The sequence below is a fragment of the Trichosurus vulpecula genome, chromosome 7 (genome assembly GCF_011100635.1).
Source record: "Trichosurus vulpecula isolate mTriVul1 chromosome 7, mTriVul1.pri, whole genome shotgun sequence".
Taxonomy (NCBI): Eukaryota; Metazoa; Chordata; class Mammalia; order Diprotodontia; family Phalangeridae; genus Trichosurus; species Trichosurus vulpecula.
Window position 1 is genome coordinate 171242528 of NC_050579.1, and position 13134 is coordinate 171255661.

The following is a 13134-nucleotide window of genomic DNA, read 5'->3' on the forward strand; positions in this document are numbered from 1 at the left end:
GTGAGCTCGAAATTTGCATTCACCTTTATTTGATCCCATTATATTCTCATTTTTGGTGACCTTGTCTTATTGAATAACCTATTAGCTGGTTCTGAGGAAAAATTTCCAGAAGTCTCATAACAGTCTCCAAAATTCACCGATATGTTAAGGTAGAGAACACTTGCTACCAGTAGCTTAATACAACATTAATCTTAGTTTTTGCATGCTAGTTTGCAAGACGTATATTGGTATTCTTTATTTCTGGCATACTTGAAACAACATAAGATGTTCTTTGGTGAACCGTGTAGTGAATTGTTATAACATGCCAGGAATGAACCTTTCAGATAATTTTACAGTGTGATAGAGTCCACCAGAGCTTCCTTTCTTTTAGCTTCGCTTTTGAGAACCTAGGGTCACCCTTACACCATAATATAACACTGAAATAGCACTAGTAAATATATTGCCATGTTAATTTTATTTTTGTGTTGTTTATGACCATATGTAGCAGTAACCTGGTAAAGACTGGTTCTTGACCTCTTTCCAGGTTAATTTTCAGACTAACACACTATATTAACTATGAAGGATTAAATTTGTTTCCTATCTTCTATTGAATATCTTGATTGTACCTACTATAAAATAGAACGTTGGTCTAGGATTAGAACTTAAGCCGTGTTGGACACACAGAAGATTTTAGTGTTGAGATAGAATTAGGACCTTGGCCCTGATGAGCAGTTGATAAGGAGCAGAATTTTGTATTTGGAGGAAAACTTAATTACCAGTCTCAAAAGTGTCATGTAGAGTAAATCTTTGCAAAATAATTTTATTTATAAAATGAGGACTGAGACAAAGGGGATAAGGCAGAACAAAGTATAAAGTTGTACCTGCATTTACTCAGAGCTGGTGTTTATTGTTACATAGGTTCCTGAAACATGAAAGTTGAGTTGGGTATGGAGCACCCTAATTCATTCTTTTAGTGAGCTCCATACTGAGTGGTGAATAAAGCCATCAAAATGTTTACCTCATAAAATATTCAAATTACCCTTTGTATGTAGGATCACAACTACAAGGTTAGAGGACAGATGGGGATGATAGTTAATATATCATTCTTGAATATTTTCTGAAATTAATTTTATTTCCATAAGATGAGTTGACAATATTGTAATGAAAGTGAGTTCTAAACAAGCCTTCATCAGTGATCAAGCTAGTCAGTGTCATTTTTTTATCCTTTGTTTTACAGTGACTGTAGTATTAGTGAAACTCTTTGGAAAGTTCTCAGTTCTTAATATGAAGAAAAAGATTGTAGACTTTTCTGACCCCAAAGAGTGCTGCTGAATCAATGTCAGCCTGAAAGGAATTGTCTTTTGCAGCACCCTAGGTATCTGCATTTGGCCTATTTCCATTCGACACTTTAATCAATGACTTGAAGAATATATAGGGGACATACTTGTGAAAATTTGAGATGAATAAAGCTGAAAAGGCTAACTAATATATTGAGCAAATGAATTGGAATTTCAGCAGATTGGAATAATGGGATAAAACCAACTGTAAAGTCTTGTACTTGGGTTTAAAAAATCGTAAGTATAGGATGGAGGAGAAGTAGTTCATGTGAAAAAAAAAAGCCTAGGGATTTTAGTGAACATCAAGCTCATAAATGCACTTTGATTTGGCAACCAAAAGAGCTAATATAATCTTAGGCTGCATGAATAGAAATGCAGTTTCCACAGTGAGAATTGTTTCTAGTTCTGCACTGCATTTTAGAAGTAACATTAACAAGATGGAACACCTTCAGAGTAGAGTAAACCAGGATGGCATGGGGTCATGAAACCATGCCCTGGAGAAAATAGTTGAGGAATTGAAGATGTTTATTGTAGAGAAGAGAGGACATGTGTTGGTAAGCAAAATGGGCTCCTTAGCACTTAGTTCAACAAGTGCCCTTGAAGAGTTTGGCTTTTGTTTGCTTTGAGTAATTCAGTGTATTTCATTGAGTCTTACTAAGTGCTAAGCCCCAGGCCCAAACCTCTATTAGGTGTAAAACCTTAGTGGGTGTGGATTGGCAACTAAGGTGGGGCCCAAGGTGGGGCTAACTCCAGGGAGGGGCTAGTTTACATGTCTGGGACAGCAGAGGCTTTTAGACCATGTGGGTTTAAGTCGCCTCTTTGTGAGGATTTTAGGTCACGTGGGTGAGTTACATGTATGACTCACCCCTGACACTGAAAAAGATATAAAACCAGGGGTTGGCCTCCTCTTCCTCGGAGCTCCTACCCACAGCAGTGGTGGAATGTGACTCTGGGCCAGCCCTTGTTCTGAGCTCCCAGGCTGAACCTAGATGTTGGTAACTATGAATCTGTATTGGGTCTGTCTGTCAATGTTTGTAATTTGTTTGTGATTTGCTCTGAAGTTCAGTGTGCTAGTCTCTTCCCCTGAACTAAATGAATGATACTTGTGTGCTGAATTAAAGTAAGCTTGTCAACCCCTTCACCTTGCTTTCCTTAGTTAAGCAGATCAAAAGAATCTGTGCTGTTGGCAGCTTTCTGGGTGCTGGCTGTGGGTGAATCTTACACCCCCACAGAAGCTGCTAGCTGGATTGTGGAAACAGGACATAAAAAAGTAACATGGCATAGTGGAAAAAACACTCAATTTAGAGGTTTAGAACCTGTGTTTGAATTCTGGGCCTGTTATTTATTACTTCTGTGACCTTGAACAAGTCATGTAATCTCTCAGGGCTTCAGTTTCCTTATCTTCAATATAAAGAGGTTGGATTAAATGATCTCTGAGGTTACTTCTACTTCCAGAGCATGTGATCCATGATATGATAGTCATCTTCAAATTTTAAAGAATAGTAATGTGAAAGAAGGAGTAGACTTCCTTTGCTTAGCTCAGACAAGTAGAATTCTGACCAATGGGGAGATATCACAGGGACACCCATTTTTATTCAATATAAGGAAAACCTTGTGAACAGTTTTTAAAAAATGAATTGGACTGGCTTGATAAGAAGTTGGTGATGAGTTGGATTAAATAACTTCTGAGTTCCCTTCCAACTCTAAAATCCCATTATTTCCTTATCATCTATCTCTTTCTAGTTTAAGACTTTTTCTGTACACTATACTTTGTACTACTCATGGTAATTAGAAAATTACAGCAATGATAACTAAAATCCCAAAGCTGTAGGAAACAGAAAACACCATCTAGAATCTTAAAGATTTAAGGAACCTTTGAGATAATTTGGTTAGAAGATTTTTTTAGAGTTTGACTTACCTAAGGACACCTAGTACTTAGTAGCTTAGCTAGGACCACAACCCTACTCTGTCCTCCCAGTTTAGGCCTCTTTCTTCTACACTGTAGTACCACTTCACTTTGGCCAGTTTTAGCCTTCTTCCCTACCAAACCTTTTAATGTACTTTTTAGCCGTAGTAGTTTCTACACAGTCTTATATGTGGCAGATATGCTAAGTAGTGGTAAAATAGCCCATTGACAAAACAAGGAGAAAAAAAAAGTGAAGGGAGAATTTTAATAGCCTACTCACTTAGTAATAAGCCCCTTTATAAATAAAAGATGGCCATATACTCTATGTTTTGACATATGTTTTGACAGCTCTAAAAATACAGTGCTTATTTATCAAGAGATGGTCTATAGCCATGCTTTTACTTGGTTCTTATATAAGATTTCCTCAGTAATAGTAGTGTTCAGCTCATTTTTTTGCCTCTGAAGACTATCAGTGCCCATCTGGGAAGCTCTTGCTAGTGTGGAACAGGCAACACCATTTATATCAGAAAAGGAACCACCTACCAGTTTTACAATCAGAAGACTTAGCTTTATATTATTGTGTTTGATGCCCACTAATTATGTGACCCTGGTCAAGTCCTTTCCTCTGTACTTTATTTTTTTTTCTTTCTGAAAAGTTAAGTAATGAAACCTGGCCCTATAGAAATTGTTTTTAAAAGTAATAAGCATGGGAAAATCAATGTGATAATAAATATGAGAGATTTGAACTTTTAGGAGAAAAGGTGCTGTATAATTATTTGCTACTTCTTCAGAAGTACTATGTTGGTAGTGGAGGTATGTATGTATATACATGCATACATACACACACACATATCTTCACAACTTAAAAATATTTGTTCTCATTATAATTAGACCTCAGTTTCTTCAGATCACACCTGTTTTTCACCCTGTCAGCATTTCTTGCAGGTTACCTTTATTGAAGTGAGGCAAGGTATCAATGGTACTTTCTCGATTGACTATAAAGTTGCTAGAACCTAGTTTCATTCTTGTCACATCAGTCACAGAAACCTCTATATTCAGTACTGCCCATAGTTCTGATAGCAACTCAGTCTACATGCTATTTAAGATCCAGTGGTTACAAATTCAGCCTTATCAAGCTATTCCATTAATGTCAAAAATACTTTCTAACTGCTGGATTGTAAAATGTAGAACTTATTACATGCAGGTTTCTTCACTTAAAAGGGAACAAATGCCTTATACCCCACTTTGCCTTCTGGATTCCATTTTTTCTTCGATTCCCATTGTGAAAAAAGAAATTTTCTGCTAGTAAGAATTTTGGCCTATAGTTGTAACAAAGACATGAAAAACTTTTAAAATCACATGTTTTAAAATAATAACTTCCTGACAAAATATTATTTTATTAAATTTTAACAGCTATACTATACTCTATACTCAAAAATGAATAATGAAATAGATATTCTGAAAGTGAAGTATAAGATGGTCTGGGAAACTCTTAGCATATCATTCACTTCACTGTTGCCCATAAGGAACATAGTAATACTTAAAACTTTGGTAATTTTGCAGGATTTTTCACCAGCCTCAAAATACTTAAGTACTTTTACGTTACATTTTATACAAATCAACTCATTTACACATAATTTAAATTTTTCCTATCACCTTACTGTGTTTTTTTCTTCTTCAGGCAATTGGGCAACATTTATTCAGTATCCATCAGCAGCAAGAAATGGCAACACATGAAGCTAAGGACTAAAATGTTCAGTCTTTCGTTAGCAACTTCCAAACTCCAGTTTTGTAGTTGTCTAGCAACTTGTTAATACCGACAGATTACAGTAATAGATTATTTCAGTTGTATCCATTAAATTCCACACCTAATGGTTTGTTTAACTGATTACTGCTGTTCTTCATTAGGGCCTGTTCCCATGTATAGATGGTGTTTAATGAATTTAACAAAGTAAAAATTCTTGTTAGTTAAATAGCAGGTGCATGAAGTTTATAGTAACATATAGTAACATAGTAGGAGAATCTTCCAGTAAGTTGAAGTTCAAAAGTCCTGCTGTAGGCATAAAATGGCAGTATTCGGACCCTCCAATTCTATAAAACTTGATGATGTTGTTCCTTAAAATGAATTTGCCTTTAATTTATGAATTCATCATGTATAGAATTTCATGAAATAATTTCTGTTAAATAGTAAACATTCTTTTATGGTATGCTGAAGATGGTCAACCATTGTAGGCAGATCTTTATTAATAAGAATGTGAGTACACAGCCAACTTGTAAAAAGGTCATGTTTGACAAGTTCAGATGTAGGTTTGGTGTTGGAAACTTGAAACATTTTCCATAGAAATAGTGTTCTAAGTAGTGGTAGGTAATTTCCTCAAAATAGCCATGCCATCCTATGATCCATAAAAGAGTACTATAGAAGTTAATCATCATGTAATAGTGTGTCTATGGAGAGAATGTTTGCAGAATTCCAACTTGATATGCCATTTATCCCACTCTTCTGTGGTAGAAACAAGATACTCTCTTTCTTCACTTACCAGGCAAGTCCACTCATAGCCACAAATGCACTGCTACTGATGGCGGTGTCTCTAACAGGATAGGACTGGGGTGTGGGGGAGGTGGGACCAAGAATAAAGGATTCTGAGATTAGGTGAAAGGAAGAGATTAAAGTCAAATGAGGGACCAAGAAGGGAGTTGTAGGAGGTGGCGGTCAGGGAGCTATAAGGGTAGTGCCTCCTGATAATATAAACCCCTAGAGAAAGTTCTCAACTAGTTCTTACCCATCCCCTTTTCTTCCTTATATTTAGGTATTGACCTGCCTGCTTTTCTTTCCTCTTGGGAATTGGGTGGAGGCAGGGGAGGAAGAGTAGGTAGTTCACATTGATTCATGGAGTAGGCAGTAATTTGAAAGCCCCATCCTACTTTCCCTCACCTTCTCTTTTTTTCAGGCAGACATTGTAGAAAGTCATATAGGTAGAAAATGGTAGAATTTTTGTCATAAAAAAATAGGATGGGGTATATGGCCCTGGGATGAAGAACAGAACTAGTTCCATAAGGACTGGGGTTGAGGAAGTGGATGGAGTTGGGGTAGGGAGTAGAAATGCTACCTTATCATACTACACCTGGGGATCAACCGATTTAGTCAAATGGAAGAGGAGTGTCAGGGATTTACCCTTTCTTCTTTTACACTTGTTAGTCCTGCCACCTTATTCCCCAGTCTGCTCCTGCCTAGGGAACTAGGAACCATTAGGCCTAAGCAATTGGAGGTTAGAAGAAAAAGAGAAGAATAAGGGGAAGAAAATGCCAAATTATGGAAGTGAGGAGGAGGATTTCTGCAACAACTAAAAACCTTGGGGCTATAGCAACTATTCAAGTATTCCCTTGGTATGACAAAAACTAAGAAGCAATCTTTCTGTCTCTGTCTGCATGTCTCTCTCTCTCTCTCTCTCTCTCTCTCTCTCTCTCTCTCTCTCTCTGTCTCTCTCTCCCTCCCTCCCTCCCTCCCTCTCTTCCTCCCTCTCCCTCCCTCCCTCTCTCTCTCTCTCTCTCTCTCTCTCTCTCTCTCTCTCTCTCTCTCTCTCACACACACACACACACACACACACAAATCGTTGCATACTTTAGTGGGTAATTAAGACTATAATAGTGTTTTTGAAAGTTTATATTTCTGAGGATAGAAGTATATAAAATACTGATTTTGTTTGGTTCACAGATTGAAGACTATGATGTGATAGCCAGTATGATAGGAGCCAAATGCAAAAAGCTCCGTACCTTGGATCTTTGGAGATGCAAGAATATCACTGAAAATGGCATAGCAGAACTGGCTTCTGGATGTCCGCTTTTGGAGGAGCTTGATCTTGGTTGGTGCCCTACCCTGCAGAGCAGCACTGGATGCTTTGCAAACCTTGCACGGAAACTGCCAAACTTGCAAAAGCTCTTTCTTACGGCCAACAGGTCTGTGTGTGACACAGATATTGAAGAGCTGGCCAATAACTGCTCTCGTTTACGACAACTAGATATATTAGGTAGGGAATTGTTCTGTAAGTTATCTTAAAATCATGTTTCTTTGATATGAAAACAACTTTTGTGGATGGGGGGGGGAAGAACATCCTGACTGAGTACAAATTTGGCATTCTAAGTTGAGTACCATACAAAGTACAAAAGAATATAGAGATTTTTTTTTAAAGGATTCAATATATCCTTAAAATAATGCCATCATCATAAAATACAATTATAACCATAATGTTGATCATTTGAGAGATCTGAGAGGATGATCAGAAAAGAAGATGGGAGACAGTTACAAGACTGAATGATAATGTTCATTAGAAAGATTAAAATACCAAATCAGAAACACCTGGTTCAAGTCTCATGTCTAACAAATATAAGATCAAGTCAGGAAGACCTGAATTCAAGTGTGACCTCTGACAAATATTTACTGTCTGACCGTAGGCCATCATTTAAGCTCTTAGTTAACCAGACAACTCTCCAAGAGGTAAGTTGCATATATGTATTAGTAGATCTTAGGATCTCCCTACAGAAGTGAAATCAGGAGTCCAGAGGCAAACAAACAACAGGAACAAAAACAAATTGGATTGTAAGTAATGTAAGTACTAATCTGGTGAGAAAGCTGAATTTAATTAATAGTGATTTTCAAGTAAGTGAAGGAGTAACTAGATAGTCTTGGTGAGCATAGAATATTAGGAAGTGTACTTAAGCTTATGGTATAAAGGATGTATCTGTCTATCTATATGAACAATCTTAGATAAATTGAACAGTGAACTGGTTCTTAAAGGAAGTTGTGGAATTGACATCTTTAAAAATCTGACAACTGAAGACCTGCCCCAAATACAAATATTTTGAAATCCCTCCTCACTCTCTCATTCGTAGATTCATAACATTTATCATATGAAACATTCTTTACAAATACCTACAAGTTCATTATGTTTTGTTTAGGCATTTTTAGTCACGTCCAAGTCTTCATGACCCTGTTTGGGGTATTCTTGGCAAAGATACTGGAATGGTTTGCCATTTTCTTCTCCAGCTCTATTTTACAGAGGAAGAGCTAGACAAATGGGGATAAGTGACACAGGGTCTCACAGCTAGTGAGTATCTGAGGCCAGATTTAAACTCAGTAAGATGAGTCTTCCTGACTCCAACCCCAGCACTCTAACCACTGTGCCACCTAGCTGCTCATGAGTTCATTATATCTATGTGTAGGTGGAAGTAAACAGAAGATTGTCATATTGTTGTTGTTGTTCAGTTGTGACCGACTCTATGTAGATCTCCTTTAGGGTTTTCTTGGCAAAGATACTAGAGTGGTTTGCCATTTCCTTCTCTAGCTCATTTTATAGATGAGGAAACTGAGGCAAACAGGGTTAAGTGACTTGCCTAGGGTCGCACAGCTAGTAAGTGTCTGAGGCCAGATTTGAACTCAGGAAGATTAATCTTCCACTATTCCACTGTGCCACCTAGCTGCCTCACCTTATCAGTTTAAACAGAAGATACTGACTGCTAACTTACATATACAACGTGTGTGTGTGTGTGTGTGTGTGTGTGTGTGTGTGTGTATTCAGTAATACCCAGAAATTCAACCTAAAAAAGATTATCTCTACAACAAATTCAAATAGAAACTCAAACGGGAAAAGGTGGATTTTTCCACAAGGATTACATGAATACCTGGAGGAAATAAAATAAGAAGTAAAAATGAAATAAAAGCTCTGAAAGAAAGAAGCAGACAGAGAATAAATAAGTAAGAACAGAAAATGATGCACCTTGCTCAAGTAACAGATTTCCTGGAAAGTTATAATGACCAGACACAAATCAGTGTCTCCATGAAATGGCAAGAAATTATAGAACAAAACCGAAAGATTGAAAAAGTGGGGGGAAATGTAAAGTGTCTACTAAAATAAAAAACAGACCTGGAAAACAGCTCAGAGATAATTTAAGAGTCTTTCCATGCTTTCTTTAAAAGCCTAGAAACTGTGTTTCAATAAATAAGTGGAAATTACATAGATCTATTAGAACCAAATATAAAGTGAAAATAAAAAGAATCCACCAATCACTTCCTGAAAAAAAGAAAAAACTAAACCAAAAACCCCAAAGGAAGAGTCTCAGGAATGTCATAGTCAAAATCCAGAACTTCCAGATTAAAAAAAAATATTGCCAGCAGACAGAAGGAAAGAGTTCAAGTACCAAGGAAGCAGAATTAGGATCACACAAAACCTGGCAACTTTTACCATAAACGAGAAGAGATCTAACAATTAATAACAATATTTATTAAGTAGCTGCTGTGTGCTAGACTTTTTGCCAAGTGCTTTATAAATATTATTTCATTTAATCCTCACAGCAACCTTATGTTATTAGGGTTATTAGAAACTGAAGCAATAAAAGATTAAGTGACTTTTTCAAAGTCACATAGCTAGTAAGGGTCTGAGGCAAGATAAGAACTTGGTTTTTTCTGACTCCAAGCTTAGCACTCTATCCACTGCACCACCAAAAAAGCAAGAGATATAGGCTTACAACCCAGAATAACTTACCCTGAAAAAATGACTATACCACTACAGGGAAGAAAATGAATCTTTAATAGAATAGAAGGCTTTAAAGCATTCCTGATGATGTTGGGTTTAAACTTTGAAATGTATACCCAAGAGTCAAGAGAAGCCTAGAAAGGTGCATGTATTTGAGCAGTTAGAAGGGCCTGCATGATGTGGTTGTGCTAGTACTATAATAAGATGAGGAGAAATAAGTGTCATTTTAAAACCACTTACCATCTTCAAGGAATATCAAGGCAGTTAAATAAGACAAACAGAAAGGAGATTGCTTCAGTTATAAATCATTAAAGCTAATCACTTTCCTTAACTTTTATCACTTTATTGTAAAGGTGGGGAAAAAAAAACTAAGAGAGGAAACATTATAAGGATATAATGGAGAAAAATACGTAGTTAACAATCATAACACATCATGAGCATGAATAACATAAATAGCACTATCCAAGATATATAGGGAAATGATTCAAATATATAAGAACAAGAGCTGTTCCCGTTAGACAAATGGTTAAAAGATCTGAACAGGAAGTTCTCAGAGAATCAAATTAAAGCTCTGGTATAACAATCATATGAAAAAATGTTCCAGATTGCTCTTCGTAAGAGAGATGCACATTAAAACATCCCTGAGGTTCAACCTCACACCCATCAGATTGTCAAAGATGCCAAAAATGGAAAATGACATTTGTTGGTGGGGCTTCAGGAAAACAGGCATCCTTGTATACCGCTGGTGGTACTGTGAATTGATCCAGCCATTTGAGAAAGCATTTTGGAACTATACATGCCTTATACAATTAGATGAAATGATCTCTGAGGTCTCTTTAAACTGTGAAATCAGTGATTATGTCATAGAGATGGTCACTTCTGAGCTGATCTTGAAAGGAAGGAAAAGAAAGATTTCAACCAACAGTGGTATGGGGAAAATGTGTTTCAGTTTTATATATGAATGTACTGAGATTCAGTTTGGCTGAAATATAGAATGCATAAAGGAGAGTAGAACATAATAAATTTGGAAAGGTAGTTTAGACCCAAATGGTGTTGGGCCTTGAATAAAAGGTTAAATAGTTTGCATTTCATCCTACTGTCAGTGGGGACCACAGAAATTTTTTATATAGGGCAGTGGTGACCAATTCGAGGATACTCATTAGGAAGATTATCTTGTGGAAATGGGAAGGCACCAAGCATTTATTAAGAGTCTACTATGTGCCAGCCACTCTGCTAAGTGCTTTACAAATATTATCTCATTTGATCTTCACAATAATCTTGTGAGGTAAATGTTATTATCATCCTCATGTTACATTTGAGAAAAATGAGGCAAGCAAAGGTTAAATGACTTACCCAGAATACATAGCTGGGATGTGTCTGAGGCTGGATTTGAACTTAGTTCTTTCTGACTGACAGTTCTTTCTGGCGCAGTACTCAATCTACTGTGCCACCTAGCAGCCTCTTGAAAGATGGCTTTTAGAGGGGAAAGATGAGACAAGAACTTGTTATTCCTGGTGCTAACAAGGTGAGAGATAGAAAGAACCTCAATTGACTGGATAGTGTCAGTTATCAATACCGTGAAAGCAGAATATATAAATCTTGGCAACTGATTGAATTGGGGGTATGGAGAGTGAGGAGTCAAAATGTCTAAGGTTTTGGATCTGGGTGACTTTAAATGGTGGTGCCAATAAACAGAACTAAGGAAGTTGGGAAAGGGGCAGTTTTAATGAGAAAATGATGAGCAAAGATCAACTATTACAGAATGTTAGTAGGACCCTGAAGATTATCTTGTCTAGCCTCCTCATTTCACAGATGAGAAAATTGAAGCCTAGATATACAATGACTAATATAAGGTCATAAATTAATTAAAAATAGAATGATAACTTGAATCTAAGTTTTCTAATTCCAGAAGCAGTACTTTTTCCACTACACGAGTGAGCCATAGGTGGAAGTTAACAATCATCAAACCAAATTCTAGTGGCATATTTCTTAAAATGTTTTTAATAGAAAATAGTAATCTGTAAGAAACTTACACATACTTCTTAAGGTTGATTTTTTCCTTTTATGAATTTATAATCCTTTAAAAATCTTCCTCACGTGTCATAGCCCATTATTTGCCGAGGAGCCCTAGTTGGGCCAAAGTTACTTCTGTTACTGTATTACTTATTTTAGGATGAGAAAATAGGAATGCAGATGGCTGGCATTTTTCTTCATATTACATGAAAAGTATTGCCTAAATTCAGGGTCCAAACCTCTTAAAGAATAGGAAATCCAAATTTTTAGAAATAGAAGTCATTAAATTATATCAGGGACTTTAAGTGATCAGAAGTATGCAAATTTATATCAAGTCTTAAAAAGAGCAATTCATTTTCTGTGAAATAATAATACTTAATGAAGTCATTCCATTAAAAGCATATTTTTAAATAAACAATTCACAACCTTTTTTCTTTTTCTTGACAGGGACAAGAATGGTAAGCCCTGCATCTTTAAGAAAATTGCTGGAATCTTGTAAAAATCTTTCTTTACTTGATGTGTCCTTCTGTTCACAAATTGATAATAGAGTTGTTCTAGAACTGAATGCCAGTTTTCCTAATGTGTTCATTAAAAAAAGCTTCACTCAGTGACTCATCAGTCTATGTGCTGCCATGGAATTAATTTGACATTATGTGATTGGTTTTGTTTGTTTTGGGGGTGGATAGAAGTGGACATATACTTTTTAAAAGGAAAATAAGAAATGACTCAAATCAAGGAAAAAGAAAATCATATTTTCATAAAATATGGAGCATCTGTACAAGAATATAATATGAACATGCTGGGGAATTATTAATAATTCTTATTATTCTGTATCTAGCTGTTGTTTTACTTATTAATCACTGGTAATGCATGTTTTAATCAATAGTTACAAATTCAACCTAAAATAATTTACTTCTAATGTAAAAATTTTAACCCATATGTAAAGGAGCATTTTGTGCAATAAAGTACTGTGATATTTATGTAAAAATAAAGTTAATTTTCCACACCTAGCCAAGAGGAATGATATTTACTGAGTTAACGGAATTTTAAAATCAGCTTTTACTAGGAAGCTTTTGTGACCTGGCATGTAATATTTTATCATAGAAAAAAAATTTGATGGAAATTTTACTTCCTCCTAATTTTTTTTTGGGGGGGAATGGAGAATATACTTGGACTTACCCATTTTAATCTATAACGTATTTGGTAGGAAGTATGTATTCCCTTTTAAAAAGATGTCATACAATGATATTTTACAGTACACCTTTAATGATATAGTACATGTACAAAAGAACCCTCTGGGAATGAGTAGCAGAAACAAAAAGGAAAGAAAATTACCTACTACTTCTAGCTACTGTATATATAATATTGGCGT

At 36.0% G+C, this 13134-nt stretch overlaps 1 protein-coding gene across 2 annotated transcripts in view; it reads left to right on the forward strand.

Moving 5' to 3' along the window:
• The window catches only part of FBXL4 (F-box and leucine rich repeat protein 4), a 146172-nt gene extending 133401 nt beyond the window's left edge, over positions 1-12771 (forward strand). Inside the window, exons 9-10 of one of the 2 annotated variants that reach the window (XM_036769162.1) lie at positions 6935-7247; positions 12210-12771. In XM_036769162.1, coding sequence (XP_036625057.1) covers positions 6935-7247; positions 12210-12373 — 477 coding nt within the window. In that variant the 3' untranslated portion in view covers positions 12374-12771. The remainder of the gene's footprint in view (positions 1-6934; positions 7248-12209) is intronic. The other variant, XM_036769163.1, reaches the window with a different exon arrangement.
• Positions 12772-13134: the final 363 nt, after the last annotated feature.